The sequence below is a fragment of the Pocillopora damicornis genome, chromosome 14 (assembly GCF_964200805.1).
Source record: "Pocillopora damicornis chromosome 14, jaPocDami1.2, whole genome shotgun sequence".
NCBI classification, from domain to species: Eukaryota; Metazoa; Cnidaria; class Anthozoa; order Scleractinia; family Pocilloporidae; genus Pocillopora; species Pocillopora damicornis.
In genome coordinates, this window is record NC_142683.1 from 13,006,692 (window position 1) to 13,032,245 (window position 25,554).

Genomic DNA, 25,554 nt, shown 5'->3' on the forward strand with positions numbered 1-25,554 from the left:
AACTTCGGATAAATACGTGAATATGAAAGCGATCTTCGCAGTAATGAACACTACTTGAGCAGTAGTGAAATATAAATGACTTCCATATATTCACATTGGTTTAGTTCAGAAAATGTTTGTTGAATAACAAGTAAATGCAAAGGTTACAACGCCTCATATCCCTGAAAGCTGACTTGAAGTAGTTCGAGCGCAACTTCCCCTCCCCTACCTCGAGAGAAGTCCGAACACGAGTTTGTGGTAACGCACAGTTTATCCACATTTGCGCCCCCCATCAAAAAAGGTTACCATCATCAGCGAATACTTGAAATCCTGAAAAAACCCGTAATAAATGCACCACACACTTTCACTCACGTTTGCCGGTAACTGAATGTTTTGCAAACGTTAACAAACATTGGCGCGTACGAGAGACAAGTTAATTAACTAGAAGCTTGAAGTTTATAATATCGTTTGAACTCTGAAATCTTTATTATCGCCTGTGGCTTCAGTGTCATTTCGCAGTTATTAACTCTGTCACAATCTACGCTCCAAGGGTTAAGATCTCCGTATGGAGAGACAGTACATTTACTAGATGCTTGAAATAACCAGCTAGAGCTATCTAACAACTAGCGTAAATCAGGATGCAGACAAACCAAGTATCTCTTCTCACGAGCTTACAAAGCTTCCCTTGGTTGCATGTTTCTCATATCTCGTTCTTTACTTAATTTACTTTTCCTTTGATGAAGATTCTAATTTCCCGCCTAAGATACGTTGTTTGACGCACGGTGCCAAAAGTTACTTACTTTCCCTGGACTTAGATAAACTCGCTACGAAACTGATGAAAATTGCTAAGACTGGTTTCGATTCTAGTAAAACTAGGAGCTTCGAGCATCCCAGAAACCTGTGCATGAAAACTGCACCACTCATTTGACTCCACACCTGAAGAGGACTCGAAGACATCGGGGAAAAATTTATCATTAGAATTTAAGGTTGCTTGGAGAAAAAGACAATTCTTTCGATGACTGAGCGAGGTCTTAATAACTCCTGCCGAAAAGTGTGTAACATTTTGGCGCCTGTGGGCACCCAGGGTATACGCATTTTGTGTCAGCAGTGATCTCCATAGGCTGGTCGAACGGAATGCACAAACTCTTTGCCCCCATTGATGGTGCACCAGGCTCTAAATCTTGGTCTCTGAAATAATAAATATAGAGATGTGTGGAAGGTTGAACAAGTAAAAGCCAAAGCAGTAAAACATTTATGTTAAAGGGTGGGTGTCATTCTAGTGTATATGAAAAATTAGTGTTAGGAAGGAAGTTCCTTACAGAGTTTGCTGTTCACCAGATGGCGCGCTAAGCAGTGAGGCAAATAAAAGCAAATTTTGTGTTCCGAATGCCTACTGAAACGAATCCAGCGCACTCATTAGCTACGGTACCGAAAAGAGTTCTGAGTCCTAAATGGCATCTCATTGTAGCGGCCTTAAAAACTTCGAAAGCGTGTCGAAACCTTCAAAAGGCAAAAAGGAATATTTTTTTCCTCTTTCTCTCTGGGAAATTGTACAGCAATATATTAATAGCTGGCCATCTTGACCTCGCGCTTAGTGAATTACGCAGATTCATTACACTTCCATTGCATCAGGTTGTTTACGACAATATGTATTATTCTATTGTCATGCCTCTGGCTTCATACCTTGCACTGTCCTTCTTAATTCTGCCCTCGCAAGAACCGTCGCCGCAGAACGGCGCTTGGATGATCTGAAAAGATCGCAATATATGTAATTTTAACTCAACTGAACAGTTATGTCATAAAAGCTTACAAACCTGTTTAGGTATATGCGGGGAAAACGAAAGAAAAAGAAAACATTAAGTAAAAGAAGGTGGCAATGGATTGAGGGTATCATTTTCACGAATTACAAAATAACCAACTTGAAAAATTTAGCTGGAGTCTTCATTGCAAGTTCATTGCTACATTGTTTTAGTGTTTACTCGAGCGTCCAAAGCAATTTTTAAAGCTTTACTTAGCTCGATCATTCTAAAAGGCGTACCACGCTTTAAACCAATCGTATACAAAACTAAAATCACGTGTGACTTGGTCAGCCGCGTTTTCCCGCGGTTCAGGCACTTTGCTTGTGTCAGTCCTTGGAGATCTCGTAAGCCCCGGCTGATATTTTTTGGGTATCGGGTTTATCTCGAGCGAAAACAAACCTTTTGTTTATCCAGCATAGCATTGAACTCAGTCCAGGTGTGAGCTACAGCAAGATTTGCATCCAGATCTTCTTTAGCTCTGTTATAAAATGCGATTGAAATAAAAGTTAGTGCCAGCACGTTAACTTCTCCAAAATGACCCTGCCAAAACCGGCGCTTACGGGTGGGGGAATGGGGGGAGGATAGTTAGATTCTTCTCCCACCCTACTATATCAAGAGTAGTTTTGTCACTCTTCCCATCTTTTGCGGCTAATCATATTTAAGGTGGCCTCTTCATTAAATGATCGAAGTAGATCTTCGAACGCTCGCGATTTTTCTGAAAGATTACAACTACGCACGTTCTAGAGACAGCAAGGTCTAGCTCTCTCTCATTTTCCTATGGAAATTAAAAATTGAAGCCAACATGATATTAACATATAGCAGTTACCTCTGGTACATGTCGGAATGAACACGCTCCAAAGTTTCTGGAATTTCTTTCTCAATACCAGCTTGCTTGATAACACGCTAGATGTTACAAATGAAAAAAAAAAAAAAGGTTTTTTTCTTTTATGCGTTGTGGATTGAGGATACTGCAGCTGCAAAAGAGATTTTTCATGCTCCTGTTGTTCAACGTACAATTGTTTATATTTTTTGATGCTATTAACCGAAGCATTTCTCTGCGAGCAAAATTATACTTCACGATATGGAAACTACAACATATCCCCTTGGCAAGAGAAAAAAGCCCTAAAATTCCCTCACCTTTTCTCCAGTATCTCTCCGTACCAAGACAGCCTGTTCAGACTTCAGATCACGAGGTCCAACTTCGATACGAAGAGGCACACCCTGGAAAAGAAAAATGATTGACATATTTCGAAATCAACGCAGGCTTATTGCTCGAACTTGGACTAACTGTGGTTTCACATACCTTCAATTCCCAATGATTAAATTTCCATCCCGGAGAATAATTATCCCTGTAGTCGCCTTTGGCTCTCACTCCAGCGGCTTTGAGCCTCTGCTCTAATTGTTTACACTTGTCTAAAAGCTTGGTTTTCTCGTCTTCGGGAAGGTTGACAGTTAAACCACAGGGAACAATCACGGCCTGCAAAAATGAGGTAGAGTGTAACATGCCTGCGACAGAGCGCCATGCGAGATATCTGGATCTGAGGACTCGGATTTTTGTTACTCGTTCGTAACAAATGAGACTTAAATTAACATCTTTCCATAGCTTTTGTTCATAGCTTCAAAAGTCCATCCAAAAGTTTACTAGAAGAATCATTTTAAAAAAATTGGTAGGGAGTAGTTTTTCAATCCTCAACCAATCAGATCCAAAACTAAAGCCTAGCGTGACTTGGTCACGGACGTTTACCCGCACCTGTGGCAGTTCGCTTGTCTTTCTTCGAATTCTCATTGGTTCCTCGCGATATTTTCCTTACATCCGATTGGCTGTTGTGGTTATTTGGGTTTGGTTTTACGACAATCACTCCAAACGCAATTACTATAGTGCTAGAGAGATTGCCAAGTTACCTGAATTGACGCAACACGAGGAGGCAGTACAAGTCCTTGATTGTCTCCATGCACCATTGTCATGACACCAACTGTTCGAGTAGTGAGACCCCAGGAATTCTGATACACGAATCTTTTGTCCTTTAAAAAATAAATGGACACTACACATTAAACCGTCTACTTTCAATTATAACCTTTAACTCAATTTGTGTTTTATTTTCATTTTTATTTATTTCCCTTTTATGTTCCCAATAAGTGTTTACTGCCATGCTGGCTGCCAAGGCAATTCTAAACTGGCATTATGATAACAAAAATGGCAATTAAACAAATAAAATAACAACTCCTCAATCCTCATCATAATACTCGTTTCTTTCCCAAATTTTTCGAACGGGAGCGGGGGGAAAAGAGGAGTGAAAGAAGGGAAATCTTTGCGATGGACTATGATCCTATATATAGCAAACAAGGATGAGTACTAACCTGTTTTGCTGGATCTGGATCCTCAAATACGATGTCAAACATTTTGGAGAAGTTCTGTCCTAAATGATGGGACGTCGCACCCTGAGATACAGCAAGAGTAAAATCATCGTTAATTACCTACATTTTCAAATCTGTCAGTGGTGCATGAGGCACGCAACACAATCGAAGAGAGGTGACTTGACGCCAAACAGAGCACCGCAAAAATAAACGCACCCTGGAAAGTCCCGCTCATAATTAGGGCCTGAGACTACTGGCCATAATTCAATTTAACCTCAGATATCCTAAATCAATTTAGGTCAAAAAGAAACACCATTTAACAAAAATAGTTAACTTTGTCGCGCAGAGTACTCTTGCACCTTAAAATTACCTGAGATAGACAGTTGTTGTTAACAGAAATTAGAGTTTGGGTAAGTTGAGAAAAAGTCATCATCAGAGCTTACAAGAAGAGTTGTCGGTTATTTTATCTAAAGAGGAAAATCGGGTTCGTTTCGACCGATTGGTCAGTTTTAGCCATGATGTTACTGACTGTTAGAGTCAAAAAACTTTCAGACGACAAAACGACGAAATGATAAAAACATAATGTAGATTTTCCATTGCTTAAAACGGCAATCTTGGAATCAACACAAAACAAACCTGGATTCCTCGTCCACTGGCTGATATGTAAATTTCTACTGTTGTAGTAAAGTCACCTCCTGCGAATTTTTCCTTCTCGGTTTTCTTTCCTTTGATGACCGGAATGGCCAGGAGATCGGTGTAAACTTGACGGTAAAGATCTAAAATTGTGTAAACCTGGGCAAAAGAATGAAAATCAACAGCACGAAGGGATTAATTTAAAATGCAACATCGCACAACGGTTCTCTTACAGGGGATGAGCTGACTCTAATTGGAACTAACCTACAGATCGAAGATAATTTAACAGTATCTCAAAATTACACAGGTGAGATCAATACCAATTATCAGAAAAATCTTTTTAAAAAATACCACAAACAGTCGCAACCTTCTACCCAAGGATCGCTTTTCACAACTAAGGTACAGTTATCTTAACTTTCATAGTCACTTTCCAGATAACATCGCATGCCATTACAGACACACACAAAAAAATATCATTCATTAAAAGATAATGAAATAAATAAAAGATAATAGCTACGCTATGTTAGAACTTAAAACGTCGGAACGAAGTGTCATTACGACCTCACCCTAATCCCCTAAAGGGCGGCCTGGGAACCCGAGGGGAGGTTGGGGCAAGGAGTTGGCTGACACTTCGGACTAACAACTACATAGTAGGTGTGAATAATTTTGTTTAAAAAATGGTGTGGATATAAATGTTTTTCTTACTTCTTCAACAGCTTCATCGTATGTAGCAAAGGCAGAGTGTCCCTCTTGCCAGAGAAACTCGCGAGTTCTAAGGAAAGGCTGAGGATGTTTGAACTCCCATCTCTACAAGAAAAAATAATTAGGGAAGATAAACAACAGCAACAATAACAACAACAAAACTAGCAGAACACAAATAAAATAGTAGCCAGAGAAGAGAAAGTAATAACTTCTAGAAAAGTTTGGCTACAAACCACAACATTATTCCATTGATTAAGTTTCAGTGGCAGATCTCTGTGTGACTTGATCCACTTGGCATAAGCTGGATACATAACTATTTAAAGAAAACAAAAAAAAGGCTGCTTTAAAAATAGAACATAACCGCTGTAAGTAGAAACTGACAGTGCAAAGGTTACATGGCTGACCAATTGGAAATAATCATTTACATCACTATACTTAATCCAAGGTTACCTGTCTCACTGGTTGGTCTGATTGCAATTGGTTCTGCCAGTTCTGATTGGCCAGACTTTGTTACCCAGGCAACCTAGATGACAGAAAGCAGCAGTCAGCATTTGGGCAAAAAAAAAAATAAAAAAACACCAACAATAACAACAACAACAACAACAAATACCGGTAAGTACATGTATTCTATTCTCAGTTTTACAGCAATAAGAAAAGCCCAGACCTCTCTCTTTTAAATCTCTTGTACTTTAGTTTTGTTCTGTTCTCGACACAAATCTTAGAATTGTGATGTCCCCAAAGGTTTATAAGCAAGTAATTAATCAAACTACTTCCTTCCAACATCATAATGCTTGTAGCCTTAAATTATTGATATCTGTCCCTCCATCCCTCTGTCCTTTTGTGAGTATGTCTTACTGAAGGTCTAACCCAAACAGCGGTTTCACGCAAGTAGTGGACGTCAGGGATTTTCTTTGAGAGGGTTGATTTTATGAAATAAATGTCCTTCCACTATTAACCCTTTCACTCCCACAAGTGACCAAGACAGAATTTCTCCCTACAATATCAATACAATATCAAGCAGGTAGGTGATGAGAATAGAGAAGAATATCAATTATGGGATTATTACTTGATCCAATACCAAATTCTCTGAACTAACATTATAAGAGTTGTATGGCAGATAGTAGGGAGAATTACTAATTAGATCTTAGGAGTGAAAGGGTTCAGCTTTCAGCCTTCCTGACAATGGTCACAAAAATAAATGTTCAGATAAAAGACTGGCTGAATTGAAGATGGCTAAGAACTCAGTTTTGTTAAGCAACTGCTAAACTTTGTTTAAATAACAGGCCCTATATGTCTGTCTGTCTTTTTGTATCTCTCTGTGTTTGCCTTTCTGTATGTCCATCTGACTGTTTGTTTCTCCATCTTTATTTTTAATCACTTTTTTGAAGCTTTTGTTTAAGTACCTCTGGTGCAAAGTCTGCAATGTGTGTTTTCTCCTTCTCCAGAGCTGACTGGGACACAAACATGGGAAAATATACATTCTCCACTCCAAGCTTTTTTATTTCGCTGTCGAAAAAATCTGAGAAAAATAAGTGCAAATTAGTGCATCTGTTTTGAGAAAACTTCTAATCAAAGGAACAATAATCATTATAATTGCATCTTTCTGTTAGAATGGCTACAATTGCAGGAAAAAAAAAAGACAAAGTGACCTAACCCAAGATCTAAGTACATGTAATCAATCTCTCTACTGTCTGCTGTAAAAAAAGTAATTCTGCTTTCTCAATGCAGTACCTCTTATACGCTCCCATATGGCATAGGACCAAGGCCTCAGGATGTAACAGCCACTGACATCATAGTACTCAATCATTTCTGACTTTGTTATGACCTAAAAATGATAACATTGAAATGCTCTTCCAGGAAAACTATTAAATGTAAAACTCACATGCAAGTAAAGCCGACCCTGAGTGAGAAATTTGATGATCTGAAGCTTTGCAACTTTTATTTTTACAGGATGTTTCCTCACACCTTCTCCCCCCTCCCCCTCCCCCTCAGATGTCTGTGTCACACGTTGTACTGGAACTGAATCTGACTGGACTGGTGCTAAGAAGTTAAGAACAAGAAATCACCTCAAATGATCAACAAACACATTCAACATTTTTCACATTCATGTACATGTACACCTTAATGGCCAACTAACCAAGAATTAGTTGATAAGTGGGGAAAATAGAGACTGAACCTTCCAGTTTTTCCATGTAATTGCAGACAATTCCACATGATCAGAGATAAAAAAAAAACAGACCAGAATGGTCTTCATCTGTCTGCCGAATCAGAGACATACACTTGAAAAAAAAAATTAAATTCCCAATTGCCAAGGATTTTAAGCACCTTGTATATACCACCCTTAAGAAGCAGTTTAAGAAGTTTAGCTGTGCTCTACCTTAGTTAATGATTGGTGATTGTACAAAACTCTCTTACCTGAGAAAACCAATCACTCAGGTTTTCTTCTTTCTTAGCCTCTAGACCTAGCCTGTAATTTGACAAAAAAAAATTTCACACACTCTTTTCCTTCAAAAAAATCACAACATTTTTATTTTAAGTTGAACCCTTGGGGTGAAAATTGGCTCATCACAAACCTGGTGATTTTCTTAGCTCCACTGTCTGTATCACCATTCTCAGTCACTGTTTTTTCCTGCTTATTAACAGGTTTTGAATCTTTTTTAGCATTCTCTTTTCCACTTTCTTTCTTTTTCTCTTTCTTTCCTCTCCCACCACCAGCAACATCTTCTCCTGTAAGATTTTTATACTCTCCTTTTAGCCTCAGTAGCTCTGCAACTGCTGCATCAACTTCCTCCTGAATATTCAGTAATTAATAAATAAATATAAAATAAAATGAAAATAATTTTGTCATAAAATCACATTTCATGGAGAAACTCATAAAAACATAAACATAAGGAATATTCATTGTATATACAATGCTATTGTGCTCTGAGAGAATACTAAACTGCAAACATGAACAGTAATTTGTTTGTAAGCCAATCCATTGATGACCTTTTTTAGTTCTCAATCAGACAATGAAGTATCTGGTGCATGTTGAAAATATCAGCCTGTACCTTGGGGGCTCCACCAGACTTGAGATTGCGAACTTTGTCCCCTTGTACAGTTATTTCGCTTTTAAGTTTTTCTACTTGTTCAGGAGATGCAGTAGGCTTTGGGGAGTCTGTTCCATTCATTGCAGCGGATGGTTTGACGCTTTCCCCTTTGTCTTTCTTTTTACTGTCACTCTTCTTTTCACTTTTCTTGTGGCCTCCTGTCTCCTTTTAAGTCAAAGAAGACACATGATGTTATCTCCAAGAGAGACAAGGTGACATTGTGTTTAGGGAAATAGAGACCAGACTGAAAGTTCCTACTGCAAGTCCTGTTGGGGTCTCTTTGATGTGCTCTTGAGCAAAACAATTCACTTTAACAGTTACTCCCTCTCCATTCAGGAGTTAGAAAGGGTATTGGAAAAATGTCTGTAAACTTAGCAAAATGCTGAGAAGGGAAGAGGGGTTTTCTATGATGGACTGTCATCCCCTACCGTGGGGAACAGCATTGATTCCCTTGTGTTTCGTGTGACATAAATACATGGACTACAATGGGTTTCAAGACCAGTATGTCCATAAACTATATTGCCATTAATACATCAAGCCAATAAAACAAAAGATCATTCAAGACTGCAGACAATAATAAATGTTTAGAATTTGACACATTCTTTGTTCTTTCAAACTTCCATCTTCAATTACAACAAGTTAACATTCGCCAAAGTGGCATGAAAAGAAGTTAATATGCATTACTCTATTTTAAGAATAATCATCAATAAAGTCCTAGGTCTTTAAAAATAGAATAGATTATTCAAAATTTCGCGTTGTATAGCAACTGCAGCGACAGATAATTTGTAGATGTAAATCAAATGACATGTTGCTCTAACTTCATTGTAAATACTAGCGATTTCCATAGTTATTAATACAACCAAACAACTCTTCCTTTCACACCAAAAAATAAACTTTTCAAAGTGTTTGGCTCCTAAATACTAAAAGATCCTTACTCAGACGATCAGCAGAGAACGATCGGAAGCTAAGTCCATTAATTAATTCGAGCATTCACGATCATCTACCTGAGCCCTAGCTCGCAAACAAAAGCACATAGACATGACTCATCTCGCTTGCTAATAAGAGAAAAAAAAATCCAATCAAACGTTCTCATATTTACATGACAACGAGCGAACACTCAACCGAACCCAAAAAATTTTGCATGTTTACAAACCAATATTTTCACGGCATGCAAACAATGGAAACATTCGATACGATCGATTGTAAGAGATGAAGCTAAATTCCTTACTTCTTGAGAAAAATAATTTCCTAATATATATTTCCTAAAATCTTGTCAACGTGCAATACTAATCCAAATTTATTCTACTTAGATGAATATTGTAGAATTATTTCCCAATACCTTGTCTGAATGTGCGAAACCCCGAGGAAATGTATCCACGTGTACATCGGGAGTTACTACATCACGGGCGACGAGCGGGGATAGAAAAAACGACCCAAATACGAGTGGTCAGCGGTGAAACAACTTTCATACTTCATATATAGACAGATCATTTGTAGTATCAGGAAACAATCGTGTTGTAAAGCCGAAGTGTAAACAGTTTACTTCGCTAAATAAAATGTTAAGCAATTCAAAAGTGTTGATTGTACATATATCTTTTACTGCTTTAATAAACAATGAAAGCATCGGTGGCATCCGAAAGGTACCAAAAAGAATTAAATGTACGTTTTGTAGTTGCAGAAAACAATCGTGTTGTAAAGCCGAAATGTTACCAAGTTCAGACATTCCAACCCTCCCGATTTGATCGGGAGTCTCCCGATTTGATGTGTTGCCTCCCGCTCTCCCGATTTTTATCAGGTTCTCCCGATTTATCATAAAATTCTGAAAACAAGGAAAAAATTGCTTATGTTATAAGTATTTTTTGCGATCTGAGTGTAAAACGTTACTTTGCTGTTGTTAATCCATCTTTTCAGAATCTAAGACCTTAAAGAAAACCACAGAAATGATGTCAACATGCTGGAAATGCCACTTGAGAGAAACTAAATTTGCAAAATTTCCTGGGGGGGGGGGGGGGGGCATGCCCCCAGACCCCCCTAGAAGCTCGCGCCGTTGGCGCTCATCTTAGCGCCTTCGGCACTAAAAGAGTCTCCCTATTTCTCCTCAAAAGGGGTTGGAATGTCTGCAAGTTACACTTCGCTACTTAAAAAGTTAAGCAATTTTCTCAAGCTTTAACTGGAACAATACTTTCAATGCTCTATTAACCAACGGAGGCATCGGGAAAGGCATTGGTGACACCAGGAAAGGCATCAAGAAGAATGATATTCACGTTATGTAACTTGTTGTGTGACGAAAAAAACGTATCTTGACTTGTTCAAAGCATTAATCACAGTTGGCTTCCTTTTCACTTGAATTTTGTATCCACAGCCTAAGATGATCAGCTGAAGTTCTTTTACTGCTTATTATATCTATTCAATCGCCCCCAATTCACGTGGAAAAAGGGCAATTAGGAAAACACTAAGCTTCGAGAAACAGCCATGTTAAGGCTAATGTATTTACCATTCCTTAAATATTTACAATCAAGACCACTCGTTTAAGAGACCTTTTCTCAAAAGATCCACACGTGCAAATAATGCTGTTTTCCGTTCGAAATGTTTTTCTTCCTATTCAATTGAACAACTGACTTAGCGTTTAAGCCGAGAAAAAAATCACAAAGTTTGAATCCTGGGATGTTGTCCACTGTTGGCTCCATCAAGTTACGATTCTGCACCATTGACGCTCGTGAAAATCTATCTTAACGTCACGCACGTCACGCAGCTACAATTATTCTTGGTGCCTTTCCAAATGCCACTGACTCCCTCTCCGAAGCCTCCATTGTTTATTAAAGCAGTAAAAGATATGAGTTCAATCAACACTTTTGAAAAATTGCTTAAACTGTGAAGTAAACTGTTAGCATTTCGGCTTTACAACACGATTGTCTCTGGAACAACAAATTATATGTCCCTATTTGAAGTATAAAAGCTGTTTCACCGCTGACCGCTCATATTTGGGTCGTTTTTTCTATCCCCGCTCGTCGCCCGTGATGTAGTAACTCCCGTGTACTCAAAACATATCTCGATCCCAGTCCTAATTTGCCACAGACTGGACATACAAAGAACGCCTGATAGAAATCTACCAAAGGCGGCAGTTCACGATATTTCACGGATAAATTATCCAACAAATAAATTGGTAAAAGTGAACCGATCTCTTTGAAGGAAACATTCTTTTTTTCCCCTCTTACATTATTAGAGTACGTCTTTGCAGTTTACCGCTCGCTGGACATGAGAACGAAATCAAGTATGAAAACACGAGCTATTCGACAAAAATCAAGTCGTTAACTTGAATTCGATTTCAAACAGTCACGAAGAAGGAGGTTGCTAATCATCTGGTATTACGAATTACGCTGAATGAGAGGGAAACAGAGTAAACAGTCTGTGAATGAGGCACTAGCTTACAAACGCCAACGTATTTCCAGTTATCTCTTACCTCTGCTTAATGAAACACCACCAGGATTTGAATAATCACTGCGCTAAAATCTTCACTATCGCACGAATAACTTTAGTTTTTAAGCACCTGATAAGTTGTTTTATGCAGGAAATTTCCCTCGACATTTTTACCGCTTTTTGGCTCACCACAAGTTCCTGATTGAGGAATAAAAACTAAATATACGTCGAACTAATTTAGAAATAGTTTCGACGCTTGGAGACAAGCATCAAGAGAATGAAGGGATTGACAACACCACTAAAAACCCCTCGGTGTAAAAGAGAACAATTTTTCTCCAGTTTTGCCCCGCAGGAAACGTATTAAGCCTGTGCACTGAAGTATGATTTTTTTTTTTCCTTAATTCAGGTTAAACCCTAGTTTCCTACTTAGAATTACCTTAGCTTTGGCGCCTCCAGTTGGCGACGGTTTGGTGTGACCATCAGGGACAGAGAACAAGATGCATGGATTTTCACGGCCTGTGTAACGACTGCAATAAATACATCAACAGAACACTATTGCCACACATTAAGTTTTACAACTATGCTCTTTAGCCGATAATCTAGGACCGGCCTTTACACCTTAACATCAGTGTGCATATTCTCTATACTGTTCTTTACGCATTTCCCAGGGTGTTGATAAGGAGAATTTGTTGAACAATCAAGAGCTTTAGTTGGTAATCATTTCCTCAATTCTCCTGACTTTAAGTGTGATTCAGGGGTGATAATGGAGGGAGAAATTAGATGCTAGTCTCTCTTCGGGGTCAAATGATTAAGTATTGTTATCAAAACAATTTGTCAAAAATCACAGAGGGGGAGCAATTTCTTCAGCATCAAGGGTTCCCCGTAGCCATCGAGCCACCGCCCACCTCCAGGTACCTCTGAACATACCGACCGGTAGTAGAATAATTTAATAAAAGTGGAAGGAAGAGAGGGTACCTAAGCAAGCAAAAAAGTATATTGAGCAGCAACCGAAGCTATGACCAAAGAATCTTCCCTTGAGCCCGCCACATCAGATTGATGAAACCACTACACGGACTTAGTATCAACCAAGCCTAAATTACATCATAATAATGATAAAAAAAGACGAGACCAAAGCGATGTTTCTTATTTCTTCTTCTTCTTCTTCTTTTTTTTTTTTTAGGTAGCAATTACCTTGGTGGCTCGTAAGGTTGGTCACAAATGAAATAGCCTCGCCGCTGAAGCTGGATAATGTCTCCTTTCTTTAGTGAAGCCATTGCAGGATCTCCAAACATTTCTGTCTCATGCTGTAAAGACCAAAAAACAAAAAAACAAAAAACCCATAAAGAGGATTCGTCTGTTGCTCTCAAAACTTGTACTAATACAATACTACCACCTGTGTTTCGAATTTATCTAAATAAAGGTTTCTTCATGAGACAGTTTAATTTCTAAATGTGGGATTGTTTTCTGCGCGTATGCAGCAAAAACTGAATCGCGTTTTCAATTTTGTGGACAAAACAACCATGATATCATTTACAAGAAAAGCTAGTGACTAGTATTTTAATGTGGTATTCCAAGGAAATTCAAGCTACTGAGTATGTGAGTGAAACCACATGCGACCATTCAATTGAAAGCTACTAATAATTTTTTGCATGCGATACTTTTCACCACACGGTACAATGATTTAAAGAGAGGGATGATTTGAGACAAGTCAGGGAGAGGTTTGCTGAGGTCTCGTACCAAACTTCTCATAATGTTTTAACAGTCCAGTTTGTTGCGCTGCAGCAGTAAGTTTAAGTGAAAATCGTTGCACAAAACTGTTGCTTTCCACGAGTGCTCAGGTTTCCCACCTTAGAATCTTTGTTGATATAGTTCTTGAAGTCATCATTCTTTGTGAGAATAGGCTTGGAGATGACGTCATCGAATTCGACCGCGATCGTAGGAAGCAGTGGTGCTTTGGCAGACTCTGCGATCCATGTTAGTTTAGCCGTCTTCTTAAAATCCTGAAAAAATAAAATAACATTAAAACAAATTAGAATTTTGAAAAATTGGGTCCCGATGTAAACTAATAGTTGTCTAAGTTGTGGAATTATATTTACAAATTTGCTCAAAATCAAATGTGTTAATCAATATAAGTTTTCAGGTTGATCCAATGAATTCCCAGACCTTGTTATCGAGATGCAATTCTGCTTCGACTGATTTCACTCCTCCAGATGGATTCCTGAGGAGAAATTAAAAAACATCAGAATAAAAGAACAGAATGATTTTCGAGTAAGAGTTAGAAATCGGGACTATCCCAGTACAAAGTCTCACAAGCCAGCTCTTGAAGACTGAAAGTTTAAAACAGAACAAACTATAAACGAAGAATGCAGGTGTCTTGATGAGGAAACTATTGTGGCTTGTTCCAAGCGTTCAGTCAATGAAAAGAAGCAAAATAGTAAATGGCACAATACTGAATGCCTGGAAGAGGTCAAATTAATGACGGAAACTCCGAATGGTCATAAGGGCAAATTTGCTCCTGTTAGCTTGCCGAGACAATTAGTTTAAGGCTACGTAGCTACACGCGAAGGAAAACTGTGTATTGGTTGCTTCGACGTAAGCCGAACGTGACACGGCACTTACTTGTTAATCTTTGTGACCTTAGCGTTGCCCCAGTTCATTAGTGTGACCATTTCCCCTTCAGAAAGCGCGGCAGCATCCTCTCCCTCGATGAAAACTTTTGGCCCGTACCAGACTTCTTTGCTACCCACGCTGGGGTTCTGTTCAGAGACAAAAATAGTTACTTTGATGTCAATCTGATAAAACTAAAACGGAGTGCAAGTGATTACAGGAACCAATCAGAACAAAGGTGGATTTCTCCAAGAGCCAATAAGAACTAAAAGAAAAGAACACGAAGACTGCTTAAAGCGCGGGAAAACGCGACTGACGCAGTCATGATTGGCTTCATATGTGCACTCGATTAGTTATTGGAGTGCAAGTTTTTATGGACCAATCATAGAGCGAGGTAAAGCAAGGAATTTCTGATTACATTCGACGCCCGACAGTTAATTTCTTCATGATCAAACAGTTCCGTGGTAAATGAAAAGTAGACGTAAACAATTAAAAAAAGCCAACCTCTATACATTTGAGTTGGATTCTTATCAAGAGCGATCACTAGGAAGTGCGTAAACTCAGTAAAGAGTCACGATGTCGGACGGCAACAGAATAGCCTTCTCTTAAAACGTTTCGTAGAAGGAAAAAAAATCGCATGGATAATTGCAACGTACCTTAGGATGCAACGGGCATAATTTCATCTCCTCTTGGGCCTCAGGGATATACACAGGCACAACATCGCTCTTTGAGAGAGCTGTGTATCTTGGTGCTATGGGATCGATGACCTAAGAGATGAAAAATAAGAGCGAACTTCATTAGAATCAAAACATACAACAAAACTGACGCACCTTTCACTTAACCTAAAAATTCACCTTCATTCGACAAACAAAATTTGGTGAAGAAATGTGTTAAAAACAAGATTTTGAGGAATTGAATTCGGTTTTTCTCCCTTCAAACCTTTTTGTTAAGAGCCCAAATCTTATCCCACTCCATATGAACATTCGCTTTCGATGAACCCTGAAATAAAAAGAGGATATAAAATAAATTGATGCTACAGTGAAAGGCTTTCCATGAAAGCCATTGCTTTTCGGCCCCATTTTGAAAAATAAGGCATAACACACGGTTATAAGATTCACCTAAAAAAATTATTATTTCTAGGATTTTTAGCGCAAAAAAATCTCAAATCATTTAGCAAACCCCATTCTAAACACACGTAGTAAAGGGTTCTAAGCAAGTATTCGTCAATCAACACTCTACAGCCAAACATCAGCGTACATATTCTTCACACTATTCCTTACAGGTTTCCCATGGTACTGACAAGGAGAATTTGTCTAACAATCTAAAGCTTCTTGAGTAGGTGGTCATTTCCTATATTCTCATAACCTTTAAGGTTCGACTCAAAAAAGTAATGTTTGGAGAAGTTAGATGCTAGTCACTCTTAGGGGTTTAAGTGTTAACGTAATGCAACCTAATGTGCGTCAATTCTTACCAGCAAAACGTCAACTAAAATTTATTCTATTAGGAACGGGTTTTAAGTGTTAACGTAATGCAACCTAATGTGCGTCAATTCTTACCAGCAAAACGTCAACTAAAATTTATTCCATTAGGAACGGGTTTTAAACTGCAAACAATTCAAAACGATGTTTTTTTCTTTTTTCACTAGTCTCTCATATCAGCAATTCTACAATTTTAGGTGATATCCGTAATTTTTTCAGGAACTAGTCTACAAACTTGCTCATTTGTTTGCAAAATCCTTATCTTACCTGCAACACAATAAACTCTCTCAACCCTTCCACAGTCATTCCTCGTCTGAGCACGCCACGAACTGTGGGAAATCTTGGATCTTCCCTGAGAATGTCATGAAATCAGAAACAAACTTCAAGTTACATAACTTAAGGCCTTTTGAAGAAGAAATTCCTTCATGTAAAAAGGAGGTGAAATCAGAAAAAAAAGAAGAAGGAAAAACAAATCCAAATAAATAAAAATTGATATAAACAACACAACACCAGCAAATGGTACGAAATAAACAGCACGTAACACTCACCATCCCTCGACATATCCTTGATCTACGAGGTAGGTCAGCTTTCTTTTTGACATGACAGTGTTTTGCAGCGTGAGCCGGCTGAATTCATAAATATATGGCTTTCGGATGCCTGTAAAAAAGAAAAATAATTGTCAGAAGACCTTTGTTTGACTAACTGAATCACATAGCCTCAGGAGTTTATGCCAATTTCCAAAAAACAGGCGGCTAGTTAAACGCACGTTAACCCTGCCTTTCGTCAACACTCGCTCTGACGAAGGGCCAACGCTTGAAACTTACGGTGGCATATTTACGTTTCCAACTGAATTGATAATATTAAATTGCCCTGTTATACTCTCCCACCGACGCAGCACCACATTTTCTCTAGAAAATTACCCCCTTTACTCTTTCGTCCACATTCCCTGATAATTTACCAACAGGGGTTTCGATAAAAGCCCTTTACAGGCAATATACCGCTGACTGTAAGACCTCTTATCGCCGTCTGTCGAACATGCGTGCAGGCTCTTGTGTTGGGTTTCGCCTTTAGGCCCTTTTCCGGGCAAAACCGCCGATTATATTATCCGCAGCGGCTTATGGAAAAAAGTTTTTAAAACCCTCGACTTGTACTCATTTATAACCCTAAGTGGAGACAGACACGTCCAGAAAATTCTAAAATCCTCCGATATAAGTAACTGAATTGACATAAGCACATGCACAGTGTAATCACGGCAGAACTACTTACCCAACTGCTCAATAAACCAATAATACTGTGGATCACGGTCATGGTACTCTGTGGTTCTCAGGGCGTGAGTTACTCCCTCGATACTGTCCACAATGGGGCAAGCGAAATCGTATGTGGGATACACTCTGTTGAAAAAAAAAATTAATTTATAGTCAATAATCCAATACAAAGGGGCGCTTTCGCCTTGGTGCCCTAATGGCCTTCAGCTCTCTTCACTATCACTTTGCGCATCTTTATTCAACAATCAGGACATTCCTAGTCACGTGTGTCAACCTCGTTGAGTTTCCACTGGTTCTTTGCGATATGCCTCAGTTCACTGCGTAAGGTCGTTTAGTATTCGCGACCAACTTCAGGTACGAGTTTGGCTGCTGAAGTGTTTTTAGTTCTGGGTCTTTGACGTTTATCTGAATACAAACGTCCCATCACGGAGCAGTACATCGCGGCTTGGGCCCTTTCACTTCCAAGATCTAACGAGTAATTCTCCCTAATGTCTGTCATACAGTCGTCATGCGTTATGATGTTAGTTCTGATAATTTTCTATCAGATCAACTAAGAATCCTCTTGTTGATATATTTTTTTATTCTCATCAACTGTCTGCTTTCAATTGTACTGATATTGTAGGGAGAAAGTCTCTCTTGGTCACTCGTGGGAGTTAACTTCCAGAGGTGACGAACATGTAACTTCTTCCCACAATATCCATTCATTATCCAACAAACAGGTGATGAGAATACTCAAATTTATCAGGTAGAGGTTGTGACCTATATCTAATACTAAATTCTCCTAACTGATTCGCAATGAAAGGTGTAGCAGCTAGAGGGGAGAATTAGCAGTCAGATCTTGGGAGTTAAAGGGTTTCAAGGGTAAAGCTGAGGGAACACAAAGAAAAGGAAAAAGGGCGGCCATACTTGTATTTTGTTCCAGTTCGCACATGTTCCTCTGGCTTACATCGATAAATAGTTGGATCTCTCATGCAGCCATTTTCTGACTGGTAATCAAGCTTGGCTCTTAGGGCAAATCTTTGGCCATTCTCTGTTCCTTTCTTCATCTCTTCCCAAATTTCAAGGTTCCTCTCTACCGCTGAGAAAGCAATTGCAAATGGAATAAATAAGTCCAACAAATGAGAGTTACAGTAAAGTGAAATGTAGAGACAACGAGAAATAAGTATTGTTGTGGTTATGTGAGTGCCCCAAAGCGAAGTGACATTATTGTTTTTTTTTAAATCGACGACCTAGTTTAAGATGAACCATCTTCCCAGAAAGTATGCTGAACGCGTGTCGCATGTATGAGCCTAGTAGTGGCCTAGCACACCACAGAGTTCTCTGTTACTCTGAGGTACAGCATCAGAGCGCGGAAACCGTTAGTCCGTTCGTGCGTGCGTACGTGCATGCCAGCGCAAGAGCCTGAATTCGTTCGTTCGTGCAAGCATGCTTGCATTCACGCGTGCATTACTCTCACTGATCGTTCATAACTACAAAAACAACGCTGCATTGACAATATTTCTAAATTCAATATTACAAAACTCACAGTTATCCCTGTTGGCAGACTTGATACGCTGTTCTCTCTCTTCCTTCATCTTGTCTGCAGCAGTGTCATCCGCATAAGCTTTTCCCTCTCTGATCATCTTCTCAGCAAACGTCATGATTGTGTCAAAGTGGTCTGAAGTGTGCGTGAACATATCTGGTTTGACCTTCAACATTTTGAGATCTTCCAGAATGACCTGGCCAAAAAATAAATGTAATTAAAATACGCCATGATTCATCAATTGCGGGTCGAGAATAAACGATTCTGTTTTGGGTGTTGCTATTGGTTCACTGTGCTGTAGCAATATCTTAATCGGAGTTCAGTCTACCTGCTTTAAGACGGAGTGATTTCAAAGCTTTTCGAACTATTCTTTCATAACAAATGAAAAAAACCTTGAAAATTTCAGCCTATTGTACATACTTATGCAAATTCCATCCACATCCATTTACTAAAAGTTTACCCACGCCACCCTGGACCGACAGATAACCAAAAGATTACCGACTGTGGGCTAACAGGTTTGCTTAAAACTGACAGCCGTATGTCTGCCAAAGTAAACCAACTGTGTGACGACATTTTTTGTTTAGGTTTTTTTTTTTTTTTCCAGGGAGTTGTTCTCTACAGTTGCCAAAAGATGACATTGAGAGAAATCTTGCGCTGTCCTTAAAATCTCAATGAATACTGACCTTCTCAAATTCAGCATTCTCCTTGGCAGGGTTGGTATCATCGAACCTCATGATCATTTTACCATCATACATATTCTTGTAATACTGATTTAACAAAGCAGCTTTAGCATGGCCGATGTGAAGATAACTGGAAAAAATATGCAATGTTAATGGTTGTGAAAAAAATTATTGGAGAAGGATAAAGCATTTAAAAATATACTTTCTGTACAACTCTGACAGGTGCAGTTTCATACTGCAATTGCCACCATGTTTTCAGAATGAACATGGTTTTTAAACCCAATTCAATGTGCTTGAAAAATACGAGAAACATGAGTGTTGGACCAAAGGAGTCAATAGTTCAATTCCTACTTCACTTCCTTAACTTGCTCTTTTTCATTTGGACTATTGCATGTCCATTGTAGCTCATGGATTTCCTCCTGAGCCTAATTGCCATAAACAATGCTGTGTTTCAAATTTTGTAAAACAAAACATGCACACCGAGCTTTAATTTTTCCCCAAGCCACCCCCTGCCAGTGATTCAGTTCCACTTTACCATAATGCTTATAAACCTGTCCCAGAAGTGACCAACATGCAACTTCTCCCTCTAATATCTATACATTTTGCAGCAAAAAGGTAATAAGAAATTACTCAAACTCATCAGGAACAAGTTTTTATCTTGATCTAACACCAAATTCTCATAACTAATTTACATGGAAATGTGTTGCAGCCAGAGAGGAGAATTTAAAAAAAGAAACAAAAAAAGAAACACAAACATTCTACAAGAAAAATACAAAGTGGACACATTATTCTGAACTTACCCACTAGCTTCAGGTGGAAACCTTGTCACCACATTTCCCTGGGATGCTCCTGGAAGATTGACATACTTGCCTTCTGACTTCATTTTTGTCTAAATGTAAGGAACATTGGCAAATTATTGCACCAAAAGCTCAAAAAAGCTCAAATAAAATACTGATGTATTAATTTGTCAAACTCAAATTTAGGAGTTATCATGAACTTCAGATTCACGCTCAAGGTCTCTGCATGATTGGCTGAACTTGGGAAACTCTTTGGGAAACTTTATGTATTGCTAGCCAAGGGCTACCTGTAATAAATTACAGTTACTGTAGCATCTCAACCAGGAAGAAGAGCATATACTGATAGTTACTTCCAGCTATAGAAACCGAGATACGGTCTAGTTGTTTACATTATCAACTCAGTTTATAACACTAAATTACCCTTAATAATCTTTTACTGCTGCTCAGTAAGTTAACCTTACCGTTGATTCTGCAGATGGTAAATACATCAAAAGATATAACTGATGGTACAATTTGTCATTGTCAAGAGTGTTCAAGTTTGCACAATATAAAACACTTACACCCAATTGAGAAGGATCAGTTTGAGTCTGACTTGGAAGTTTATCTGAAACATTGCAGAAGGGTGGCTGGGCTCCACAAAATGTCAACCATCGGGCAATATGCTCAAAACTGCAACCTGGTTGGCTCAGGGTTTCAACTTTGCCCTTCACTGAAAAGAAATGAAAAGTTTGAGCAACAAAGTAAACTAAATCATTTGATAATAAGCATGCTTGGGTCATAGTTATATCAGTGTTGCAAAAAACATTCAAGGGAAGAAGGAGCCAAGAGGAAAAAAGGTGTAAGGGGGATGGGGGAGTAGAAAAAGTCAGGGGCAAAAGGGGCAAGGGCAAGGGGAGAAAGTAGGAAGGAGGAAGGAGGAGGGAGGAAGGAGGAGGGAGGAAGGAGGAGGGAGGAAGGAGGAGGGAGGAAGGAAGAGGGAGGAGGGAGGAAGGAGGATGGAGGAAGGAGGAAGGAGGAAGGAGGAAGGAGGAAGGAGGAAGGAGGAAGGAGGAAGGAGGGAGGAGGAAAGAGACAGGAGAAAGGAGGAAGGTGGGGTTAGATGCTGGCAGGGGAAGGGGAGGGAGTAGCAAGAAGGAAGGAGGAGGGAAGAGGAAGGAACGAGGAAGGAGGAAGGAGAAAGGAGGAAAAAGGAAGATGGGGTTAGATGCTGGCAGGGGAAGGGGAGGAAGGAGGAAAATGGGGTTACTGATGCTGGCAGCAAAAAGAGAGGAAGGAGAAAGGAGGAAAAAGGAAAATGGAGTTAGATGCTGGCAAGGGAAGGGGAGGAGGGAGGAAAATGGGGTAAGATGCTGAGAAGTGACGAGGGAGAGAACTGGGCAATGTAGAAGAGGAGGGAGAAGGAGGGGAATTGAGAAGGTAGGGGTGGTAGAGAGATAGAAGCTAGTTAAAAGGGGGAGGGTCAGGAAAGAAGCAAATGAGGGAAAGGAGCAGGTGAAAGGTAAGATTGAGAGGAGGAACTAGAGGAATAGGGTACAGGAGATGGAAACAAGAATCAAAGTGACATTATGGTGAACTTGTGGACACTTCACTGAGAATATATAATGATTGTACCAAAGCTGGTGATCCTGCAATTCCAACAAACAGAATGAAGCTGTCAATCAAACATTATTTAATGATTGCTATAATATATTTTATGAGATACAAACAATCCCCAGATTTCTAACACTGTACTAACACTAAAAAATGTGCATAATCATATGCAAGAACCAATCAAATGCCCACGTAAGTCAGGAAGCAAGCCGGCATATGCCCAAGTTTAGCTGGCTACTTGATAACATGTCTCCAGTTACTCTGGACAAAATAATTACCTTTTGGCTCTTAATTAACTTATCACTGTCACTTACTTTCGCAGAGTCTGATGCCCACTTCAAAGAATTTTGAAACCCCTGTTTTAGCTTAAAGCATCTACATGAAAATTAAGTCAATAATTATTATTTTTAACAACGCTCTTGGAAAAAAGAAGGAAATAACAACTAAGTATTTCCACACCTTTTAATGCACCCCACACAGCAAAGTCAGCTAGTGTCACAGAGTGCCCAACAAGGAATGCAACTGGTGCAAGGCTCTTGTTTAAGGACCCAAGAGCCTTGCTGTGTGTCTTCTGGTTTTCCACAGACTTTATACTAAACTCCAGCCAGTGGTCAACCTAAAGACGATTTGATTTTCATGAGACATCATTGTGCGCATATTCTACTGGGTTTGCATTTACCTATAAATAGGAAATCACACAGGATGGAAGCCATTTTTTTTTTCACATGAGCACAAGTTGCACTTACAATTAAACTTCAGATGAAGCAACAAATTTGATTACCAAAAAGAGACTAATTTGAAAAAAATTTCTCTTAAAGGTAAAACATCAAAATGCATCGGACAGTATTTCCTCAAATAAGCACCCACACCTTATAAAGGACTCTCTGCCAAATAAGCACCCACCCTCTATGACATAATGTCAAACAAGCACCCCTCCCAATAGGCAGCCCCCTTCTAACTATGGATACAAGGAAACTATGTTTCTATTGCCACTTTATTTATAACTTTTCAAGCTTCAATACAGCTGAATCAGTACAGGTTAAAAGTTTCTAAATAAGCCCCCTCGATTAAGTGTCTTCCTTCCAATAAGAACCCCTCCTTTTAACCATAAAAATTTGAATAGCACATGGGCACTTATTCAAGAAAATGCAATACTAGGGGTATTCTCTGCTCAAAGCATACCCCCTATTTTTACTCAAAAACATTCACTTGAAGACAGTATAAAACAAGAAATGGAAAAAAAAGACAGAACTTTTGTTCTGTAATCATTGATTTTTCATAGAACATTTAATGTCCCCCCTAGTTTCTACCATTATGATCACAATCCTGATGCCTATGGTCAACCTTCAATGCCATGGATGACAAGCTTGTCATTATTCCAGACCTTATTTGATACAGGTAACAATCAGATTGCCCTTACCTCTGAAGCTTGAAGTGTATCTTTTCCATACAGACCCAAGGCAGGATACTTGCGAGCCAAATATCTTGCAATTGAATGATCGCTGCTCAGTATTAGGTCACTGTGAAATAAAGTATGATCAGATTAAATTTCTTTTTTAAAAGGAATCTGCTGTCATCTCAATAGAGCTTGAAAGTGTCTAGAATTAAGTTTTTATGAAGCAGCCCTGTTACTCCATAGTATTTAAGTAATGCATTAATCAAGTTGAAGCTTCAACATTCTGCTGGCTACCCCATGGACATTTGAACTTACTAGGATTGGTTTTTTTAATCCCCCCCCGACACCCCTGGGGCCAAAATTGAGGTCAAATGCTCCATCTAAGTACTGGATTTATGTTCATTAACTATGGTATTGGATCAACTAATAATCCCTAACTTGACTGATATTTTTCTTTATTCTCATCACTTTCATACTTGATATTGTACTGATATTCTAAGGAGAAATTCTGTCTTGGTCACTCATTGGAGTTAAAGGGTTAAACCTTGTATATCATGACATACTTACTTGGAGATCCTGAGAGAAGTATTCTCACCCCACTCCACTGTCACAGGACATTTTTCCTTAAGATGCTCAACAGTAAGAAGTGTTACTGGCAAAAGAGAAATACAAAAAGTTATCAAAAATCAGCTTGGTTCGTATAGTAAGAGTGTGAGGAGAACACCGAACCAACCATATCATTTTTTTCAAGATCTGATATCAAGTTATTCTCTGGCGTTATATCAGGATTATACTTTCTCGCTAATAAGTATCTACATTTTCACCACCTACTAGCTTGATAGAGTTATCCTTTTGGCAAGGAGAAAATACATGCTAATCACTTGTGAGTGTGAAAGGGCTGACTACTGTAAACAAGTGCTTAATTCTATACAAAATATGACAGCTAAAGAAAAGGAAACATGCACGTATTTATATTATTTCACTCTGTTCATGTAAATTGATAAAGGACACTCTGATCACTTTTTTTTTTCTTATTTTTTTTTTGGGGGGGGGAGGAGGGGGTGGAGGGGGTGCTGAAGTATTAAGCTAATGAGGTGATGCAATATAAATGGTGATATTAACTATAAATAATGGAATGTCACTATTGGTGATATTGAAATGAGTTTCCCTTTCCTTGAGACAAAAATATCAGTTTTTTTTTTAAAGTGCGGAGTCTTGAGTTTTAAATGTACGAGTTTGAGCTCCGAATAATGCGTTAACTTAAAATTAGTGATCATTTCAAACTGTGTTCAATTTTATGAAGCTAATAATGACTAGCACTGTGATAATTCTAAGGTAATGATTCAATTTTTTGGTCGATTCCGTAACGATACCGAGGGGTTTGGGGAAATTCAAATAACTTTAAAAATAATGGTTAATCACCTTTCGTAGAAAAAAAGAGCGATCTTGAATTCAGCAGATTTGTAGGTTATTTCCTCATCTCGTAGGAATGATCACGATTCGATCTCGAGATGCAAAGTTCTCAACAAAATCAAAGTAAGCTTGTAACAATACGTAAACTTCCCTTCAAAGCAGCGTAACAAGGCAAAGTGTTTAGGATGTTTCACGATAGCTCTTCGAAAGATCGGAGAAATCGAAAAGTTCAAAATTAATCTTTTGAGGATTTTTTTCTTTGGCAATGAATAACATTCAATCGAAGGCTCTGTGCACAAAACCACTTACCTGGGGGAGGCTGAGAGGACGAGACAGTTACTGTAAGCGTCTTCATGACAGCACTACAAAATTGTGAAGATGGAACAAAAGGCCTGAACAAGAATCTACAAGACCAGAAGGTACAAAAATAACCTGCCTTCGGTTTCACCCAACCTATCTGCATGGGCACGTGAACGACTAAGCCAGGTTTTGATTCCAAGAAGCGCCGTATATAATAGTGAACAGCGGTATCTCCGTGGTGTCATGTTGCACTACCTGTTGCATCCCTCTTGAATCACTATTTACGACACGCATGGGCATGCAGTCTGCGATCACGGTGCAATTTTCTCGCCAAAGCCAGCATCTCTTGCTCAGTTTACGTAAGAGCTCTATTTATAATGCAGTAAATACCAAGAAGTTTAAGTCACTCCCATTCAACCATTCATTCACCCAATTCAATTCATTATTTTCTTTCCCGCATTCATTCGTGTACTCAATCATTAATTTTTTTCATTTATTTAAATATTCATTAATTTGAACTGGAAAAAAAAAA

At 38.8% G+C, this 25,554-nt stretch overlaps 1 protein-coding gene across 1 annotated transcript; it reads right to left on the reverse strand.

Annotated features, from left to right (window-relative positions):
* Nucleotides 1–443: 443 nt before the first annotated feature.
* LOC113664462 (bifunctional glutamate/proline--tRNA ligase) lies at nucleotides 444–25,236 on the reverse strand. Its single transcript, XM_089193548.1, has 36 exons — nucleotides 25,032–25,236; nucleotides 23,877–23,961; nucleotides 23,334–23,433; nucleotides 22,373–22,529; nucleotides 20,884–21,032; nucleotides 20,327–20,415; nucleotides 19,530–19,656; nucleotides 18,850–19,042; nucleotides 18,231–18,402; nucleotides 17,326–17,450; nucleotides 16,608–16,716; nucleotides 16,327–16,411; nucleotides 15,521–15,580; nucleotides 15,238–15,348; nucleotides 14,594–14,730; nucleotides 14,138–14,192; nucleotides 13,822–13,974; nucleotides 13,166–13,278; nucleotides 12,411–12,501; nucleotides 8,519–8,722; nucleotides 8,042–8,259; nucleotides 7,884–7,935; nucleotides 7,200–7,293; nucleotides 6,872–6,987; nucleotides 5,919–5,991; nucleotides 5,702–5,781; nucleotides 5,472–5,573; nucleotides 4,770–4,925; nucleotides 4,137–4,217; nucleotides 3,681–3,800; nucleotides 3,082–3,255; nucleotides 2,916–2,999; nucleotides 2,605–2,681; nucleotides 2,178–2,256; nucleotides 1,663–1,727; nucleotides 444–1,167 (listed from the first exon to the last, which is right to left on the reverse strand). Exons 1-36 carry the CDS (start codon nucleotides 25,183–25,185, stop codon nucleotides 1,011–1,013), a joined length of 4,197 nt encoding a protein of 1,398 aa, XP_089049674.1. The 5' UTR covers nucleotides 25,186–25,236; the 3' UTR covers nucleotides 444–1,010.
* Between the last annotated feature and the right edge of the window lie 318 nt (nucleotides 25,237–25,554).

Excerpts from the sequence above, each read along its gene's own strand:
- LOC113664462 (XM_089193548.1), bottom strand. The coding sequence starts at position 25,185 with ATGCAGATAGGTTGGGTGAAACCGAAGGCAGGTTATTTTTGTACCTTC. Across the intron at positions 16,412-16,607 it reads CAAGGATATGTCGAGGGATG|GGAAGATCCAAGATTTCCCA; the intron begins GTGAGTGTTACG and ends TGACATTCTCAG. Across the intron at positions 1,168-1,662 it reads ATTAAGAAGGACAGTGCAAG|AGACCAAGATTTAGAGCCTG; the intron begins GTATGAAGCCAG and ends TTATTATTTCAG.